The 21,762-nt window shown below is 39.7% G+C and overlaps 1 protein-coding gene across 1 annotated transcript; it reads right to left on the bottom strand.

Annotated features, from left to right (window-relative positions):
• Positions 1-275: 275 nt before the first annotated feature.
• Positions 276-20,878, bottom strand: LOC115083369 (histamine H3 receptor-like). Its single transcript, XM_029587169.1, has 5 exons — positions 20,799-20,878; positions 14,870-15,060; positions 13,203-13,369; positions 6,325-6,598; positions 276-298 (listed from the first exon to the last, which is right to left on the bottom strand). Exons 1-5 carry the CDS (start codon positions 20,876-20,878, stop codon positions 276-278), a joined length of 735 nt encoding a protein of 244 aa, XP_029443029.1.
• Positions 20,879-21,762: the final 884 nt, after the last annotated feature.

Below are 21,762 nucleotides of genomic sequence, written 5' to 3'. Positions count from 1 at the left end.
ACAGAGTCATTTCAGAAGTGAACAAAAATCATCTTTAAAGGAAACCTCATCTTTTCTCTTTTTACACTCTCTATTTATTTTCTAGGGACATATTGTTTATTTCAGAGTTATATTTCCACATCATAAGAAAAGATAATCTTGCTGCTACCATAGAGGAAAAAGTACCGTATATATTATGCTTTCCAAATGCCTGCAGCTCAATGAATTAGCTTTATGTGTAAGAGTGAGGTTGGAGAAGAGCCCAGGAATCCTTGACGATTCAGTGGAGTGTCAGGTTACAGCTGCTTCTCTTCCAGATCTGCAGATATTTATAAGAGGTAGATCAGGAGGAGACTCCAAGGAGGAGATACCAAAATTATCATCAGGTGAAACAAGGCTAATTAATTTTTTTTTGCTTTTTTTTTGTTGTTGTTTGTATTATACTATGAGCTATAGCTTAATTATAAGATTTTTGGATGTGTTACTGGGCTCGAACCTCTAGCCTGTAGATTTATATGGTCTGTAATTAACCACTATCTATTTATGCTCAACCTCTACCCATAGGAGGTAATGAGATGCATTGTTTTCAATGGCAGATGGCGTAATGTAGCAGTTATGAGATCAACTTTCCGAAAAGCAGCAAGAGAACAAGTTATCCAGCATCACAGATATTCAGCAAGACAAGTCTCCCACTAAATATCCTCCCCTAAAGTTATCCTGGTAAGCTTACCCAGATAACTTTCAAACCTTACCAGCTATGTTTGAGTATAATCATTTAGGTTTAAGGTTTTCTGGTTACATATGCCTGGATAACTTTTAACTTTACTGGATATAAACTCATAGTCGGTTAAGTGGCTGCAAAACAAAAAAATGTTTTAAATGGTTACGGGCCTCTAAGCCCAATCACCCCGCCCCCAGCCCACTAAATTACAGATGTGCTGAAATCCCCTCACCCCACCCCCTAAAAGATTTACAAAAGGTTGTGGGCCTATCCCCAGTGAGCTTTCCCAATCTCCTGCACTCCATCCAAATTCAAAAAAATGATCTGCTCTCCTGGCCATCTCCTCCCATCTGAGGCACCAAAAGGAACTTTCCCAGCCTACCTGACACCCTCCCCCCAACAAAGCTCCTACACTCACCTAGAGCACAGTACAATCGTGCCACGCCTGTCAGCGTTTGGCGTTGCTGTCAAAACAATGCTGGACGGTGTAAGGAGCAGTACAATTTAGTGATATAGCGGAGTGGAGTGTCGGACATTGGGCCTGTATGCCCATAAGCACTTTTTTTTTTAATATTTATTTTGCAGCTACCTAACAGGCTGTATGTTGAATATAGTCAGTTAAAGTTAAAGTTTTCTGGATACATTTACTTGGTTAACAAGGATTGCTTTCCACACGTTCAGACTTAGCTAGGGTTGCCAACTCTCTGGAATTTTTTCCTGACAGGACTAATTTCTGCTTTATTTGTCCAGTAGCCAGAGAGAGCTAAAAGTCAGGGAATTATCTGCTGGCTGCAGTTTTCAGCTTTCTAATTCTCCTCCCAGGATGAATGAATCTATATCAGGGGTAGCCAATTTCAGTCCTCAAGAGCTACAAACAGGACTTTTTAAATTTTTAAATTTTTATTTTTAAATTTAAAATTTTTAAAGATGGTGCCGGCCGTCCACTGGATGGCCCGTGCCATTTTTAAAGATGGCGCTGGCCATCCAGTGCTCCTACCATGTGACAGGGGCCGGCCAATGGCACGGTTACCCTGTCACATGGTAAGGGCAAAGGGCCATCGGCGCCATTTTTACTAGTGGCAGCCGATGGCCCGAGAGCGGGAGATCGCTACCAGGGCCCACTGGACCACCAGGTAATTTTAAAATGTTTTTGGGGGGGTCGGGAGGTTGGTGGAGGCTAAGGGAGTGGTTTTAAAGGGTCAGGGTGGGTTTTTTGTTTTTGGCCGACAGCCCGAGCGCGAGAGAATGCTCCCGGGACCCCCGCTGGACCACCAGGTAATTTTAAAACGTTTTTGGAGGGGGTCGGAGGGTGGTGGAGGCTAAGGGAGCGGTTTTAAAAGGGTCGGGTGGGTTTTTTGTTTATCGGATTGGGCGCAGCCAATAAAAAAAAAAAACGATCGGGCCGGACGAAAAAAAATGCATGATTTGAATCGGAACCGGAACTGAACCGATTCCGGTTCTGATTCACATCTCTAATCACTAGTATTTGCAGGTGTCCTTAAATGTGTGGGTTGACAACCAACACTCATTTTATTCTTAAGGACATTTCTGAAATAGCATTTACAATTACTAGTGATTTTATGTAAATTCAAAGGATGTATCTATTCCCTCTGTGGTTTGTTTTTTTATGATTTCAGAATTTGAAAAATTGACACTGTAGAAAGAAGCCCCCGAAGCAATGATGTTGAAATTTGATACCATGTCAGGCCAAGGACCACAAATATATTTATGGGAAGTAAACACTCCCTATACTTTTTACAAGCAAAAGACATTTTTTTACAAATATAATACCTGGGACCAATGAATACATCCCTCATCCTCAACCCCACACCAGAAAACCTTCTCCTTTCCTCCTTCTAAGAACCTGCCTTCATTTGTTCACCACCATACCACTCCAACTGGCTGCTGAACAATCACTGCCCTGTTTGTCTCAGGATTCCCACATGAAGCTGGAGGGGAAATGCTGAGAGAAAAGATGAGAGAGGTGGCAGGTGGGTTGACAATTTGGGGGAGGTGGGTAGAGGGAGGAGAGAGTATAGCATGTGGGAGAGACAGATGAGAGGCCTGATAGAGAACATCGAGGGATGGAGGAATGAAAATCCGGAGGGAAAATATTATGGGAAGAAGAAAGTGTCAGGTGGAAGGAGTGATGAAAGTAATAAAGTGCTACATAAAAGTTATAAAAGCAGATTGGCGCACCATTTTTTTTTTATTATCAATTTTTACAGTGAATGTTAATGTTCATGAAGCAGTCAATCAATGCCGAATGGGAAAGAAGCTGCAGAAAAATTAAGTAAATCACTTGCATCAATATCTAACACATTTCAATAAACTTTTGTACTCACAAAGTTCATGTCTTAGATGAGGCTGAAAAGTCATTAGTAAGGAGCAATCAGGAAGCTTAACTTTCAAACCTATCTGGGGAAAGCATTTACATGTGCAGAGATTTATACTTGTATTTTATAAACTATCCTGAGGTTCAGCTCCAAAAGAATATGCATATATTTCAGTATACACAAATATTACAAATACAAGGAGTCGCACACTTTCTCTATCTGGTTTATAAACATATGCACATATATAACCTGTACATGTAATAACACTCATTTATACACAGCGGTAGGTTATTTATAAAGTATGCATGTATACCATTTTGGAAATACTCATACTTGGAACTGCTAGTACATCGATAAGTCTGACAGTTCATCCAGTCCATTTCCAGTTCACCTAGACACTCTAGTACTTCACCCTGAACATAATGTACTGTATATGCTTATATCTCTTATACGATATCAACTATCAGGTGTTCTTCTAAACCATGCCCCAGAACATCCTTAGCCTTGCCCTTTTTTCTGCTGGTGAAAATGTACACACGAAATGGAAAATAAGCAAGTAACTTCTACATTTATAAAATAGCATATCTGCAAGTACATGCTACTTACACGTGTATGTGCTATTTTTACACAAAAAAGCTCCTTTGAAAATTAACTGCATAATAAGCAAAATTTTCAGTTGTCTGCATAAGTCAATAAATGCGAGTGTAAGTGGGCCTTTAGATATTTATGCTAGCATTTTCTAAACTATGTGGTGGGTCTCTTAAAAGTATACCCATATGTTTCAGTATACACATATTTTAGTAATGCAGGCAAATGCATACTTTCTCTATTTTATAAAAGTACAAATATAAAGTAATTGTCACATGTGTGCATGATAACCTTGAGTTTCACATAGAGGCATGTATTTTGTAAAGAATGTGTGTACTCTAATTCTGAAAATACATACTTAATAGGGATGTGAATCATGTGATCGATCGTCTTAACGATCGATTTTGGCTGGGGGGGAGGGAAATCTGATCTTCATGTTTGGGGTTTTTTTTTAAATCGTTAAAAATCGTAAATCGGGGGAGGGCGGGAAAACTGGCACACCAAAACAACCCTAAAACCCACCCCGACCCTTTAAAACAAATCCCCCACCCTCCCGAACCCACCAAAATGTTTTAAATTACCTGGGGTCCAGTGGGGGGGTCCCGGCGCGATCTCCCGCGATCTCCCGCTCTCAGGCCATGGCTGCGTTAATAGAAATGGCGCCGGTGGCCCTTTGCCCTTACCATATGACAGGGCAAAGGTAGCGCCGGCGCCATTTTGGTTCCTGACACCCAATGTCACGAGTGCAGGAGATCGCTCCCGGACCCCCGCTGGACCCCCAGGGACTTTTGGCCAGCTTGGAGGGGCCTCCTGACCCCCACAAGACTTGCCAAAAGTCCAGCGGGGGTCCAGGAGCGACCTCCTGCACTCGCGCCGTATTGCCAATATTCAAAATGGCGCCGGCGCTACTTTTGCCCTCACTGGTAAAGGTAGCTCTCACAGGGCAAAGGTAGCGCCGGCGCCATTTTCTATTAACGCAGCCATGGCCCGAGAGCGGGAGATCGTGCCGGGACCCCCCCACTGGACCCCAGGTAATTTAAAACATTTTGGGGGGTTCGGGAGGGTGGGGGATTTGTTTTAAAGGGTCGGGGTGGGTTTTAGGGTTGTTTTGGTGTGCCGGTTTTCCCGCCCTCCCCCTCCCCCGATTTACAATTTTTTGACAATAAATCGGGGGAATTGTTATTGTATCGCGGCTCTAATGATTTTTGACGATTTAAAATATATCTGACGATTGTTTTAAATCGTCAAAAAATGATTCACATCCCTAATACTTAATACTACTACTTAACATTTCTATAGCGTTACATGACACACTCTGCATGTACTTGGAATTACCAGTTTGCTGACATTTCCAGCCGTTCACCCAGACTATCCAGCACTTCATCCTGAACCACTCTCCCCCCCACCCATCACCACTTAACCCAAAACTCTCAACCCAAAACTGTATGCAAAATCTAATGTAATCCCACTCCCTTAGCAGGTGTAAAAGCATACAGACAAGTTTGTTAATGTATGTATATAATGCTTACAAAATAGCAACTTATGCACAAACCTATGAATCCCACTCCTGGTAACATTTAGGTGTGAAACCGCAAGTATGAGCATATTCATGATATTTCTAAAGTAGCATATGCAAATACACACGTTACTTACACACGTACAATATATGTTGATTTTAATCATGGAAACCTTTTAAAAATAAACCCCAAGATCTGTGAACCAATAGTTACATAGATATGTCTTGATGATGAGTACTGGATTGAGGCCACAAATCATTTTACACAGAACAGTGATCAGCTTTCAGATGTTAATTTAGGCTTCCTACCTCTCTCAGTTCAAATCACAAACAGGCTAATCCCATCCTGTTGTTGCCCTGTTGCATTCATGAAAGTGTAGTCCTTTTCTTAGGAAAGTCAGAACTACAACTCCATGCATCCAGTGGGGCAAGACCAGGATGGAATCAGACTGTTCAGGTTGACCTGGATGAGGTGGCAACTCTATGCTAATGACTTGAACCACCATTAGTCTGATCCAGATTTGAACTGGTGATATTGAGGCAAAAGTTTTCCATTTGCCAGCATCCATTTGCTAAGCCATTCAGCCATCCTCATTCATTTTATTACATTTTTTGCTAGTATTTAGATCTTTATAATTATTGATTTGAGTGGTGATGGAATTGTCTGTAGAACAGATAGTCCTTAAATGCATTTTTAAAGGCTGGATGACAAAAAGGATAGAGAAATGGATTAATTGCTGAATTGAGCCAAAGGAAGCATGTTGCTATTTCATACCAAACTGGTTGGATGCACGTTAGATTACAGAATTCACGGATGATCAGAAGCAATGAGAGTGGGGACCAACAAATGCAAAAAATAGTTACTATATATAAAAGGGATTTTGCTACCTTTTTCTCCCTTGATATATTTGAAGTGTGGGATGTATTTTTGTTTGTAATTGCTCCAGATCTCAGGGGGAAATCGTGATTGCCTCCTCTATGCTTTGCAGAAAAAAGCTGGCTATTCTTCTCCATGGCATTAGAATTCAAACACAAAATAGAATTTGGTCTCTTCTGTTGTGCTCCCACATCAAGATGTGATGACATGTAGACTTCTGTACCATCAGTTGTTACATAGAAAACGCCTGATGTTGAATCTTCATTGCTGGTCTTCATTTTGTTTTTGTCAATATGACTTTTCTTACTTTTTTTACGTTTATTGATAGTGAAATATATATTTAAATTAAAATAAATAATGACAGAGAAAGGCAGGAAAAAATCTACACTGCAAGCAAAGAAACGGAAATATCTATTGTTGAAGAACTCAGGTGTGCATTCCCCATCTGGAATAACACTGAAGCCCACTATAATATCCCAGCACGATATTGCTGGTGTATATATAAGGAAAGATAAGATCCATGCTATAAACATTTTTATAAATGCACGACTTGTGATTCCTTGCTGAGCTCTATAAGCAACCTACAAGTAAAGTAAATAAAATTAAAATTATTTTTATACACCACAAAATGAAAGTATAAAACCACAAACTGGTTATTATGCATGAAATTTATAATTTGATGTTAGGAACTTTAAGGTCAATATTGAGTAAGCCAGTCAGTGACAAAGTTATCCAGAAAAAGTTACCCAAATATCGTTAATCAAATATTCAGCAGGACAAGTCTCTCGCTGAATATATTTGGCTAAATTTACCTGAATAAAATTACCCAGGAAACTCGGTCAAAGGTGGTCTTATGCGATATTGGTTTAAACAAAAAATGCATGCAGTAGCAACTGAACTCCTCCCCTCTCCAACCATCAAATATTAAATTATAGCAGGCCAAGGAAGCCCCCCTCCCCTCCCCATCCCATCAAATATAAACTTCTAGCTGATGAGGTACATTCTCCCAATCCCATTAAATGCAAAATTATAGCGAGTTGAGGTGCCTCTCTCTCACCATCCTTTGAAGGCTTTTTCCTTCTTCTGATCCACCAGGCTCTGATTGCGTCAGATGTCAGTGAAAAGACCAATCCCCATTCAGAACTGTGCTCAGCTGTACCAATATTTACTGTTCTTGCCAGGAGAGAAGGAAAAAGCTGCCTCAATTTTATAGTTTGTGATATCAGGAGGGGGCGGGGCCCTTTGCTGCTTCAGTTCTTTATTTGGTGGCCTCAATACAATAAATGAGTTTATAATAAAAACAATAGAATTTTTCACAGCAGAATCCTCATTAAAGATAGTTACTGGTTACCAGTCACCAGTTATATTCATGAATTTGGCCACAGCTTGCCAAAACACTTTGAAGTGCCCACACTACATACTTTATAGTGAATTTTAAAAGCCCGGCTCGTGCATCAATTAAGGAATACATGAAGAAGTCGGACCCGTGCACTCCACCCGTATTTTAAAATGCGCCCAGATACACACGTAATATCGCAAAGGTTTCCAAGGGGAATTGGCATGATCTAGGCAGGCATGGGCGTTTCGGGGCCTGGAGAAGAGATGTGCACATAATTACTTACTCTCGCCTTGCGTGCACCAAAGTCCCGTGCTGAGTAACTTTACTTCTGCTACGAATGATGTTTAAGTTATAAAATAAAAGGATCAAGCCGTTTCTGAGGAGTTTAAAGGGTCTGGGATAACTGAGGAGTGTAGGCTATCAAACCAGGTGGGGGGTTGGAGGACCTAGCTGTTAACTGGGTGAATTTGTGGACGAATTGGTAAACTTGGAATGGCGTAGGTGCGCGCCCCTTTTAAAATCCCCTAACTTAGAGCTGAATTTTCTAAGATCACAGACCTTAGAAAATCCGGCAGAAACGGGGGGCGGGGTGGCGAAGCAGGGGGTGGGCCTGAGAAAGCCGGCAGCCATCGCACCACTGCGGTGCACTGGCTGCCGGCTTTTGCACCAAATAACTGCACCATAAAAGGTGTAGTTATTCGTCGCGAAACTGGCGGCGATAAGGATCCTTACCTATCGCCACCAGCGATGTATGCGCAGCGTCGGCCCCGGTGCCGCCTCGACTCCTCCTCTTCTGGGGCCGACTCCGCCCCGACTTTGCCCCCATTTAGTGATTGCACTTTTGAAAATGACCCCCTTACACAGTAGAAGCTGAAAACATGGCTCTTCAGAAATGCATATGATTTAACTTAAAATATCAATATGCCAATATCTTCACTATCAAAAATCATAGTAATAAGTAATGAAAAGATGTAAATTGCAACATGACTGTTCATTGATAAATATTTGAAGGACAATTAAATAGAAATTATGGATTGCAAACCACTATCATAGCCCCCTAGTTAACATGAACTTGATATTGATGTATTCACCTAAAATCTGATTTGCTGTTGTGGTAACCTAGAATATAAATGTTGACCAAGTATATGAACGATGACTCAAAATAGGATTGTTGACTTTGTATGGCTGCTGACTTTTGGAACAACGGTATATAAAATGCCTTAGGGCCTGATTTTAAAAAGCATTTACTCACTTAAAACTGGATTTTACTCGAGTAAATGCACTTTACTCGTGTAAGTGGGTTTTTGAAAATTGCTACAATATATGCCATGAATTGTCCATAGGATTTGCTCATGTAAGTGTACTTTACTTGAGTAAATGGCTTTTGAAAATTGCTACAATAGCAGTTACATTTACACGTGTAAATCCTTATGAAAATTACCCCCTAAATATATACATAGAAGCAGGATTTGTGAGCCCATGTTCCTGCCCACTTAAAATAAGGTGTACATGAGCACCTGGCCAGACGTTTTTATAGCACATGCGCATATATTCACGCAAGTTATAAAATGGCTGCGTCCCTGGGAGCATGCCGACATGTGCAAATGTGCGTCTGCGCGCTGGTTTGACAATTACCACCCCTACCTCCCTTGTTTTATTTCCTCACTAGTTCATATTACAAATCAATATTTCACCTCATGTCAAACCTTTAGATTTTCATCTTCATACTTTTACTTCTTCTCTTTGGCAGACTAGATGGGCCTTATGGGCCTTATTTGTCATCATATTTTAAACTAATTTTGGAACCAACTTTCATATTTCACTCACTCCATCCCATCCCCTTGCAGTCTAAGAAGCTCTTCTCCTTGTGCCTTTCTTTTTTTGGTCTTTTCCAACCCTACTGTGCTGAAACGCTCTACTTAATTAAACAAAAAAAATATAAAAACAACTTTCATCCTAAGCATAATAGCTAGATACTTAAGAAACAACATAGCCTCTTTTCAATCTATTAAGGACCAGTAAGAACAGTGAAGTGTTTGAAGCAAAGTTTCAGGCACTTTGCACCCTGCAGTCCTTAGTGGCCTAGTGAAGAACTGTAGATGAGAACATTACTGCTGTTCAGAACCAGGTTTTAGCACTCTGATAAAACTGTTTTGTGAGATAAAACATTGGCTAATAAAGTTGTATTTGTTAATCCCTGAAATGTATTTCTCTTCTGTTGAAGTCTGCTTTTCTATTACATTAATTCTGATCTTTACCTTGTCAACACCTTCAAACTATTGGCATTTTCTTTTTTGGATTTTGTTTATTTTTATCTATGTCATGCTGCAGTATGCTGTATATAATATATAGGTCTATGTTTTCTATTGAATCTGTTTATTGAACGAGAGTCATGCAAAGGAATATACAATATAGCAAAAAAAATATCAGGTAGGTTGAAATTACAAATCACAAATCTATGGAGCCCTGTGTAGGTCAAAATTCTGATCTTAGATTGTGAACCTAAAGGGAATACCTAAAATTCAGGAAAACATTGAAGGCTCATCTTTTTCAGCAAGCCTATCCCCATACTAATTCCAATCAACCCTACTTTTATTTTATACTGCTGTCCAGTCTTGCAATTAATTTCTTACTTCAGCATTTTATTTTATTTTTATCTTACAGTTTTTAATATATTTTATATTTTACTAAATTTTAATATGTTATTGATATTCACTTGTTCTACTAGTTTTATTTTGTTAGTAATTTATATTTTATGAAGCTATTTTATTGTTGGTTGTATATATTATTGATATTAACTTGTTTTGATAGTTTTGCTCTGTTAGCTGTTTACTATATTTTGACTATTATACATTACTCTGTTTTACAAATGTAATAAGAGGCAATCCATCAGGTACAAAACTTAGATTGTAAGCCCTCTGGGGATAGAGAAATACCTACAGTACCTGAATGTAAACCGGTGTGAAAGCTCAATTGAGATCGAATGTCGGTATATAAAAAAAAATAATAATAATAACAATAATACATGGGAGGGAGAGGTGCTGGAGGCTGGAGGACTCGAAGATGTTCTCATGTTGGGTTAGGTTAGGCCATGTTGGGGGGGGGGGAGACTGGAAGGGATGACAGGTGGTATGGGGCAGACCATGGCAAGGGAGCTTCCAATATCTGCAAACCTTCAAGATAAAAGGTACTTTATTTATTTACCAATTATTAAGTGATTTTCCACCTTTCATTTAGCACATCAAAGTGGAGTGCAATTTATAAAATAGTATTACAATCATTTATTGTACAGAAATAAATTAGAGTTGATTGAATGACACAAATCGGTTCCAATACCATGTAAATATATGTTGATTTATAAGAGTTATAAATTTCAAATATACCAACTTTGACAAAATGGGCAAGGCGGAACATCAGTGGGCTAAATTAAAAGGAGCTATTACAAAGGCAACAAATCTATATGTTAGAAAAGTAAACAAAAGTTCAAGGAAAAAGAAAAGAATTTGATTCTCAAAGGAGGTGATTGCAAAATTAAGGGCAAAAAGATCAGCATTCAGGAAATATAAAGGATCCCAAAAAGAGGAACACAAGGATCAATACCTGGTGAAAATGTGGTGATCCAAAGGAGAGGTATGAAATTGAAGGCTGATGTGCATGGACCAAGAGCAAGATCTTGGGGTGATAGTGTCTGGCGATCTAAAGATGGCAATGCAATGTGACAAGGTGATAGCTAAAGCCAGAAGAATGCTGGGCTGCATAGAGAGAGGAATAACCAATAAGAAAATGGAGGTGGTGATGCCCTTGTACAGGTCCTTGTGTTCAGTTCTGGAGCCCTTATCTCAAAAGGGATAGAGACAGGATGCAGGCAGTCCAAAGAAGGGCGAACAAAATGGTGTGGGGTCAGTATCAGAAAGGGGGAGGAGAGATCGAAGGATATGAATATGTATATCCTGGAAGAGAGAAGGTGCAGGGCTGATATGATACAGACCTTCAGATACCTAAAATGTTTTATTGATGTGCAAACATCAAACCTTTTCCAATGGAAAGAAATCAGTAGAACTATGGGTCAGGAAATGGAACTGCAAGGAGGACACCTCAGAACCAATGTCAGAAAATATTTTTTCACGGAGAGTGTAGTGGATGCCTGGAATGCCCTTCCAGAAGAGGTTGTGAAAACCAAAACAGTGAAAGAATTCAAATGGGCATGGGATAAATACTGTGGAATCCTAAAGGCTAAAGGATGGAAATGAAGAAAAGAGTGCAAAGAGGAACTTGATGGTGTGGCGGTTTCTACCCTTAACAAATAAGCCTTGATACTGTTAATGCAACTCCATCATTGCTCTCTGCTTCAACAGCAGGGGGAAAAGGGGAATTGGATTCATTCAGCAACTGAGGGCCCTGACTTTTATGGTCTGGGGAATCAAGTATGGGGGTAACTTGCTGATGTGGCAGTTATAATCCTTAACCAATAAGACTGATACTTTGATGCAACTCAAACATTGTGCTCTGTGCTTCAACAGCAAAGCATAACAGGGAATTGGATTCAAGAGCAATCAACGAGGGCTAGTGTGGGAAACTGATAAGCAATGGGGGTAACGGGCAATTGGATTCAAACAGCAACCTACAAGAGTCCTGACTTTTGTGGTCTGGGAAACAGATAATGATTTCTTTTGGACTATAAAAAAAGAATATCTTTACGTTTATAATATGTATCCTGTTATACCCTTAATTCACATATGTTAAGAGAATACCTTTTGAATCTTGTAAACCGTTGTGATGGCTTCACCGAATGATGGTATATAAAACTCAACAAATAAATAAATAATAAATAAATAAGCATGGGGTAACCTACAAGGTACAGCACAAGCTACCATTGGCTTACTGGGCAGACTGGATGGACCATTTGGTTCTTTTCTTCTATAACTTCTATGTTTCACATTCATATCTAAGAGTATTATCAATTTTTGGTCATGAATAATGTTGCCAGCTCTGTAGGATTGTCCTGAAGCCTCTGAGAATTAAAGATTAACATCATGCATGCTGCTACAAGCAAGCATGGAGAAAGCTCTTAGAGAACTCTCAGAAAAAGAACACTTTACTTTGAATCAGAATGTTTCCTGTTATTAGCTTCTTAGTAGTTACACATATACTTGCAGAATATAGTCCAACCAGTATTTGCGATGACATATCTTAAGAAGAAAGACAACAGGAACAATGCCCTCAATTGTAGGACAACCACCTTTTGTTCTATCTGAGATGTGTCAATCATTTTGTGATACTATAAACTGACTGAAAATAATACACACATACCATTTAAAAAGTAAATGCAATTATCATTTTAGAAATAAGATTTACAGTATTGCTGATGATTTTTCAATGTTGTTTATGTAATACATTTGTGTGTTTATTTGAACTAAGTTTAGTAGAACTGTGTGTTGATTTGAAAAATCTGACACTTGGGTGTGTTTAGTTGCTTTCTTTTGTTCAGTTACTGATCATTTTTGGAAGAAATTATCCTCATTCCCTTTCTCAAGCTGCAATAAGGTGGAAAACCATAAATAAAGTCCTGTTTCATATTCCTGCTATGTCTTGTTCATCAGTATGTTAGAACAAGCTTACACTGTGATGGTTGTATCATATCATGAAACTTCCAGCAATAGGTCCAGTCAGACCTGACAGCCTAGGCAATGACCCAGGTTTCATTCTTCAGTGAGTACAGTTATGAACTAACGTTGTTCTTCAAAACATATAATTTAGGAGACATTCTGAAAAATTGTTTCAGAAAATATTCCTTGATGTTTCTGCCTAAATGAAATGCCTTAAGCTATATCCCTTGTTTTACTTACCGCATTTGTGACAGACAGAAAACGATCATGGCTGATCAGCACAATACTAAATACCGAAGTCAAGCAGGTAGGATAATCTATAGCTAGCCAAAGTTTGCAGAGTCCTCGTCCAAGTATCCATTTTCCATTTAGCACATAGCTTATATATATGGGCAACGTGAAAGACCCTAAAAAAAAGACATTGGTAAAACACAACACACCACTTTCATCTTTATTTAGTTTTCCCCACTCATGAAAAATGCCTATTTCAATCTACTTCTCACCTTCCTTTCAGGAGAGTTGCTACTTTAAAAGAAATGAGATAAAATACAACTGCAATAGGACAACAATTTTTAAAGCTATTTACCTGAGTAAATTGACTATCTGAAAATTGCCTTTCTTACACGGGCTTCCATGGAGTGTGTAATTTTGGTTGGATTCAAAAGATACATTCCTGAGGGGGAATGGTTGGGAGGAGAATAGCATGCGTGCATTGGATTTTCAAATGTGCACATGCTATTTTGTCCCTGCTTGGCTGCCTGTAATGTATTGTTTATTTATTTGAAATATGTGGCATACGTATTTAAAAAGAGTCAATTTTAGCTCATAAATGTTTCCTGTGACTGCTAATTTTCAGAGGAAAAAATGTGGATGGTTTCCTTTAGAAAATCAGCCGCAATGTCACAGACTAAAAGTTCCCATGTACATTGCAAACATCAAGGGCTATTGAAGATTGCCCTATACTATCAAGTCTAAATAAAAAGCTATAATACTAGTGAAAGGTCAAAGTGTAAATGTTTGTGGTTATATACAATTTTTAATGCCAATGGTTCATTAGCTGCTACACTGCTTTGGACAGTTTTCCAGGAAGACAGAATATAAAATATTTTTAATAAATAAATTTACAAAATCATGATGATGAAGAAGTATTATTTTATATTTTTTTTGAGCAATGAGTCTGCATTAACTAAGTTAATCTTAGAGGTTTGCTTACAATTATTAGATTGCTGAATGATATTTCAATTTGTATAATAATTAACAGTGAAATACCTGTAAAATGGTTTAAAATAAAACGGAAGTACTTTTGTCTTTATATTCCTCTATATAAAGAACAATTTGCTGCTGCTAAGCAGCAGAGGAGCTGAAAATGTCAAATACAGCATATTAACAAGAAGCAGTACTCCTGGATAATTTTCAGAACAAGCTTATTTCCTCCGAAAAAAATCCAATTTCTAGTGCTCCTGCTGTTGTGATAGATAACTGAATACTCATTTAAGATCTGCCAGTGACAGCAGCTCTAAAAAAACACACATGAGCAGTCACTATGAACAAATCCAAGTAGCTAGAAGCAATCACAATTACTGATACTCTACACATGCATTTCTTTTTAGTTACTGTTCATGGCTTTTTTTTTTTTTTTTTTTTGCAAAATGGATTTTTGAATAACTAATCTGCAATAAAGTAGCTTTAATGAACCAAATGGTAAATAATAATATATCACAACTACAGTATACACTGCAAATAAAAATGAGAGTATAAGTCTGGAAATATTAATTTTATAAATAAAAGGTAAAATATAATTTATGAGATGCATACCGTAGACAATATTGTTCCTTGGTTTTTTTTATACATGTACATTTTAGAATAAAGTAAAAACAAACATTTAGTTTCATGGTATTGGAACTTACCCACTAGAAAGTCACAAATTGCAAGATTAAGAAGTAAAAAGTTGCTTTGGCTTTTAAGTTTCCTGTCTATTACAAAAACAACAATGACCAAGCTGTTTCCCAGTACAGCAATTGCAACTGCCAGCATCAGGAACATGGTGATAATCAGTCGTGTAGTGCTTGAGAAATCTTCCCAAGGAACTTTGCTGACCCTGGAAAGATTATTACTTTGCATCATGTTCAACACAGATTCATTTCAGAAATGAACAAAAATCATCTTTAAAGGAAACCTCATCTTTTCTCTATTTACACTCTGTGTTTATTTGTTTTGGCTTTATTGATTTTTTCAGTTATAACATATTTCTACCATCAGAAGAGAAGACAATCACACTGCTACCATACAGGAGAAAGTATTTATGATGCTTTCCAAATGCCTGCAGCTCAATAAATTAGCTTTATGTGTAACAGCTAGGTTGGAGAAGAGCCTATGTATACTCGAGGCTTCAGTGAAGCGTCAGATTACAACAGCTTCTCTTCCAGATCTGCAGATATTTATAAGGGACAGAGCAGGAGGAGACACTAGAAGTACCATCAAGAGAAACATGACTAATTAAGTTGTTTTGAATTTCCGTGCTTCTGTGCTATAGGTACATGTATGATTTGGGGATGTGGTCCTGCAACCTGTAGGTTTTTATAGTCTATACTTAAACACTACCTAATTTATAATTAACATCTACTCATAGGAGATAACAAATTGCCTAACAGAAATAAACATTCAAATAAAAAAACATACCTTAAAATATCTGTTTGTGAAACATACCTTAAAATATCTGTTTTTGAAAGCTAAGATTGGAGAGTTAGAATGTATGGCATTATATAAGCAAATTGACATTATAGGTATCTCAGAGACCTGGAGGAAAAAGGATAACTAATAAGACACTGTGATAGCAGGTTATAAATTCTATCAATGTAACAGGGTAGATCAGATTGGTATAGGGGTGGCACTATATACAAAGGATAAATAGAGTTCAGCATGATAAAAATCTTGTAGGAAATACAATGTATTATGGAATCCTTATGAATAGAAATTCCATACACGTTGGGTAAGAATATAGCAGTAAATGTATACTACCATCTGCCTGGCCAATATGAAGAAACAGACTTTGAAATGCTAACTAAAATAGAAAGGCAAATTAATTTGGCAACACAATAACAGTAGGAGATTTCAATTACCCCAGTATTGAATGGCTCAGTATCTCATCGGGTCATTCTAGGGTTTAGACACCATAAATGGCTGCTTCATGGAGCAGCTGGTCCTAGAACCAGCAAGAGGAGCAGCTACTTTAGATCTAGTCCTCAGTGAAATGCATGACCTAGTAGTACAAGTTGATTAGTGTGGTGGGGCTGCTAAGCAATAGTGATTATAAAGCAATCAAATTTGACAATCACTGGAGGGAGGACATTAAGTAAAACTACTGCGATAGCATATCCCTTTAAAAAGGGAAACTATGATAGAATGAGGACATTAGTTTAAAAAAATCTAAATGGATGTAAAGGTTAATAGTTTGAATGAGGTGTATATATTGTTTTAAAATAACCTCTTGGAAGCCCAGATAAAATGCATGCCAACCATTAAAAAAAGTTGAAGACAAATCAAACAATTGCTAGCATTGTTTAATGGTAAGGTAAAAGAAGTAGTAAGAGCCTTGTCTAAAAATCTTATCCATATCACTAGCTATTGAGATAACAGATAAAATCAATCACATAAACACTGTAATTGTTTTAAAATAAACATCTGAAACTCCTGAAAGTCAGCAAAAACACATAACTATGGCCTGGATTTATCAAAATGCAGTAAATATTGCATGTGATGGGAAAAGAGGTGTGCTTTAGGGAGTTTATCACTGATACCTAAGTGCCAGAATGTGGTATTTGCTATATACAACCACTGGGAGAGAGAGAGAGAAAGAGAGAGAAAGAGAAAGAGAGAGAGAGAGAGAGAGACTAGCTATAATGCCCTGACCCTAGATAAGTATTTATATCTCTATGGGAGGCTAACCTAGTAACTCAAGGAGAGGTTTAGGTATTAGGGATATTTATTTATTTATTTATTTATTTAGAGATTCTTATATACCGCGGTACGTATAGTTATACATCACCTCGGTTTACATTAAACATTAATTTTAGCAACAGGCTTTACATTAAACAGATTATACAAAAGTAAACAGGAACTTAAATATAAGTTAGAAACAGCTTTTACATATAACAGTTTATAGATTAAGTAAATTAAAATATAACTACTGTAACTATAATCAACCATGAATGTTTAATTTAAATAATTAACCGCGAGAGTAACTTAAGCCATTAATCTATTGGATGCAACATTGATGTCAAGTTCAAGTTGATTCATAGAAATTGGAAACATGAAGATGGATAGGGAGAGAGGAACAGTGGAATTATCAGGGTGAACCAAACATGGGGAGTGAAAGGAATATGACCAGAACATGGAGCGGGTGAAAAATAATACAGGTATACTGAATTTTAATGTTAGTCCTTGATCATTGATAGTAAGCCTGTTCAAACAACCATGTTTTGAGGTTTTGTTTGAAAGTTTTGTGGCAGGATTCGAGACGCAAGTCCAAAGGCATATTGTTCCAGATGTTGATATCGGCAATAGAAAAAGAACGTTCTCTTGTGGAAACGTGTTTGATGTGTTTGAGTGGATGAGAGGTTAGTTTGGCTTGGATATGAATCATTTTTTGACGATTTAAAATATCATCTGATATTTTTTAAATCGTCAAAAATCATTAAAGAGTGTGATACAATAGAAATTCCCCTGATTTATCGTGAAAAATCATTAATCGGGTTTGTGTCCACTAATGGGAGTTATTTGGGGGGGTGAGAAAACCGGCACACCAAAACAACCCCTAAACCCACCCCGACCCTTTAAAACTAATCCCTTACCTTCCCCCACCCTCCCAAACCCCCCCAAAATGTTTTAAAATCACCTGGTGATCCAGTGGAAGCCCCGGGACCGATCGCCTGCTCTCGGGCCGTCGGCTGCCACTAATAAAAATTGCGCCGATGGCCCGATAAAAAAAAAACCACCCCGACCCTTTAAAACTGACCCCTTAGCCTCCCCCACCCTCCCGACCCCCCCAAAAATGTTTTAAAATTACCTGGTGGTCCAGTGGGGGCCCCGGGACCAATCACTGTCACATGGTAGGAGCACGGCCATTTTTAAAGATGGCGCTGGCCATCCAGGGCTCCTACCATGTGACAGGGGCCGGCCAATGGCACGGATACCCTGTCACATGGTAAGGGCAAAGGGCCATTGGCGCCATTTTTATTAGCGCAGCCGACGGCCCGAGAGTGGGAGATCGCTCCCGGCGCCCCCACTGAACCACCAGGTAATTTTAAAACCTTTTTAGGGGGGAGTCGGGAGGGTGGGGGAGGCTAATGGGTCAGTTTTAAAGGGTCAGAGTGGGTTTTTTGTTTATCGGATTGAGCGCAGCCGATAAACAAAAAAACAATCGGGCCGGACGATAAAAATTATAAGATTTGAATCGGAACCGGAACCGAACCGATTCCGGTTCCGATTCACATCTCTATTAGGTATTAGTGTAGGGGGTTAGGGGCCACTTTGACATTCAATGTGAGACGTATGAACAGAACAGTGCTCTCTTGTGACCATTTGATGACCCTCGGAGTGAGGAAACTCACCGAAAGATGAGATTTGTGCAATGTTCTCTCAACCTAGCTTAAGAGACTCAACCTGGGCAACATCTCTCTCTCTCTCTCTCTCTCTCTCTCTCTCTTCCCCCCCAGGGGGGGAGCTTCAAACTACCAAAACCAGCATCCACAAAAAAATTCACAAAGGGCAATACAGCAAGCTATCACACAGCTTAACACTCCTGAAAAAGTTGTAGCTAAAATCAGCATTACAGCTGTGCAATAGGGCTTCACAAAATGTTAAAGCCCACCCTTAACTCCTCCTCTTTTTAAAATTTGCATCGCACCATACGATATGGTGCTATCGCATGCATTAAAAGCATTTTCGCATGCATTAACAGCGCTTTTCACATGTGATAAGCCCTTAACGTATGCGAAAACGCCTTAGCGCATTTTGATAAATGAGTATGTCCAATGTTTTTTTATGATACCCATAATCTTGCCAGAAGAAAGGGCATAAGGTAAAACACACATCACTCGTTCCAATGCACGTGACCTATTATTTTAAGACATGAATTTTTATATGAGAATATTGAGGAAGTCACTGTACTTATGATTACATTGATTGTGATTGTCCATTGTTAGCCATTTGTTTTTTCTGCCTTTAATTTAAATTAATTTAATTTAATTTAATTTTTATGTATAATAGAATATTTTTCTTGTTTATTTTTGTATTTATTTTATGTTGTTATGTGGTTAAAATCTTATGTTCAATTTATTCTCTGCTTAGGGCTTCTTATGTAAGCAGGATATAAATAAATTGTTATGCTCAGGCTTGTGGATCCTTGGGCAGACGGGAGGATGGAATACCTTGGCGGAAGATCCGTAGGTTCTCCCGTCGGGTGGCGAGGTAGGAACTGAAGATGTGACCAGTGGACCCATGGCACTGTAGACAGGTGTGACTGTGAAGGCTGACGAAGAGTCGTGACGTCGGGGAGCAAGATGTGGCTTCACCGCTGGAGGTCCGCGGTCCCCCCGGGGGGAACCCGTAAGGACCCGGACCGCTGGGACTTAGGTGGACCTTTGAGAGGTCAAGGAGCAAACGTACGGTGCAAGTGCTGATTGGAGCTCCACCCCTGGAAGCCCGTGGTCCCCCCGGAAGGAGCCCGTAGGGACCCGGGCCGCTGGGACTTAGGTGGGCCCTTGGAGACGATGGTCAGAAGGAAGTCCAAGGTCGAGTGCCAGAGGGTTGCCGCTTACCAGTCCGAGGTCACACACCGAGGGATCACCACTTGCCAGTCCGAAGTCAATACCAGGAATCACCGCTAGCTGATCCGAAGTCAATACCAGGAATCACCGCTCGCCGATCCAAAGTCAGGAACCAGGAAACCAAGACAGGCTAGAACAAGGAATCAAGACGCTGGAACTCACCGAAGCAAGCAGACTCAAACAACTCTCACAGGAGATGTTGCCAAGTCAGGGAATGGTCAGAGGAAGTCTCCTTTTATACTTCCTCTGGCCCTGTGGATGGGAATCAGCTGGAGCCAATTAAAGGGACGAGGTCCCTTTAAATCTAGCAAAGAGGTGCAGCCTCGCGCCTAAGGATGGTGGCGGCCATCTTGGATCCGGGCCGCGGAGGAGAGCAGCAGCGGCCACGAGGGAGGAGCAGGGACGGCTCCGATTCGGATGGCCAGCCCGAAGGCCCGCGCCGCCGCGCAGAGGTGCCGAGCCCGGCACAGGGCAGTCGGCCCTGACTCCGCCGTGAGTCCGGTCGGGAGACGAGGTAGGGGGCCGCGCCCGTGGACAACCTCGAGTGCGGAACACAACATAAATGACATATTACTATGTAAATAAATGGAGAATCATCATAAAAATGTCTCTGTATCAATGTATTCATAAAAAAGACAGCATCATCGTGTCCTTGGTATTGTATCTTTTCCATTTTTCCTTCTCTTTTTTGTTTTGTCTCCTCCCCATTCTCCTCTTCTAGATCTCTTGTTGTTTACCTTCACCCTTAGGGGAGGCAAGCCATGGGATTTTGTCAGGTTATGTAGCATGCAGCAGACTAGAAACATTGTTATGAGACCTTTGGCATTGCAGGTGGCCTGATTGCTATATGTATGTAATCTTTTGCCCCCAAAACAGATGGGAAGCTAGCTTTGTCACAGAATTCAGATATATGTTGTCTCTTCCTACCTATATGCTGCTCCCATAGGATCCGCACATTTATAGCACTAGTTGTTCTTCCAACCATCACCACTCACACCAAGCTACCCACCCCATCACCTGCACCACATCTCCCACCGCTACGTATTCCACACCCAGCACCACCACCACCACCACCACCAATACCACCATCCTCACTATAAGATCCATCACCAGACACACAGTCACACCAAACATATTATCCTAAACAGAGTGACACATATTGAAAGCCACCCAAAGACAAGAAAACTACAGAGACATACAGAGAGAGACAAACTGACAAAACAAACATAGAGGAAATGAAGGACTCATCCAGACCTCAATCAGCCTCCAGCACTCATCCAGACCTCAATCAGCCTCCAGCACTCATCATCCAGACCTCAATCAGCCTCCAGCACTCATCCAGATCTCATCACACTCCCTCCAACCCCCATCCAGATCTCATCAATCATCCTCCAGCACGCATCCTGATCTAACCCAGTATCTCAGTCTGAGCTCCTACAACTTCAAAATCCCTCATAACATCCTCCTCCTGCACTTCCTATGACCACCAAGCATCTGCCGGCTAGACCATTAACCACAAACAAAAACAAACAGACACTCCAAAGATGGCGACACCATCCAAAACACATCATCAGAACAGACACAGACACCTAATAAACATCCCACTAATGAAAAATATCAAAAACATACTATGTCTTACCTTCCTCCTCATTAATGCTCAATCCTTAACCAAAAAATACATATTAATATCTGACATACTACAAGAAAAAAACCCCGATTTCATTGCCATAACTGAAACCTGGTTCAAAAATACCGATCAAGTCTTACTGAACCAACCAGATAACAGTGCCTACGATACTTTTTCAATCCCTCGCAAATCCCGAAGAGGAGGTGGTCTACTCCTTCTCATAAAAAAACATCTCTCAATGAAAGTGATCCCTCACAACCTCCCAAAACAATATGAAATAGCTCTCTTCGACTCTCAAAACCTGCAAATATGCCTAGTTTACTGCCCACCCAAACTTCTAGATAAC

The sequence above is a fragment of the Rhinatrema bivittatum genome, chromosome 2 (assembly GCF_901001135.1).
Source record: "Rhinatrema bivittatum chromosome 2, aRhiBiv1.1, whole genome shotgun sequence".
NCBI lineage: Eukaryota > Metazoa > Chordata > Amphibia > Gymnophiona > Rhinatrematidae > Rhinatrema > Rhinatrema bivittatum.
This window is presented reverse-complemented; position numbering and strand designations above follow the sequence as displayed.

Coding starts and splice junctions, on each gene's coding strand:
- LOC115083369 (XM_029587169.1), bottom strand. CDS start 20,878: ATGGTGGTATTGGTGGTGGTGGTGGTGGTGGTGCTGGGTGTGGAATAC. Junction 6,599..13,202: donor TTCTGTCTGTCACAAATGCG/GTAAGTAAAACA, acceptor CTTTACTTGTAG/GTTGCTTATAGAGCTCAGCA. Junction 299..6,324: donor TATCAATAAACGTAAAAAAA/GTAAGAAAAGTC, acceptor AAATATCTGCAG/ATCTGGAAGAGAAGCAGCTG.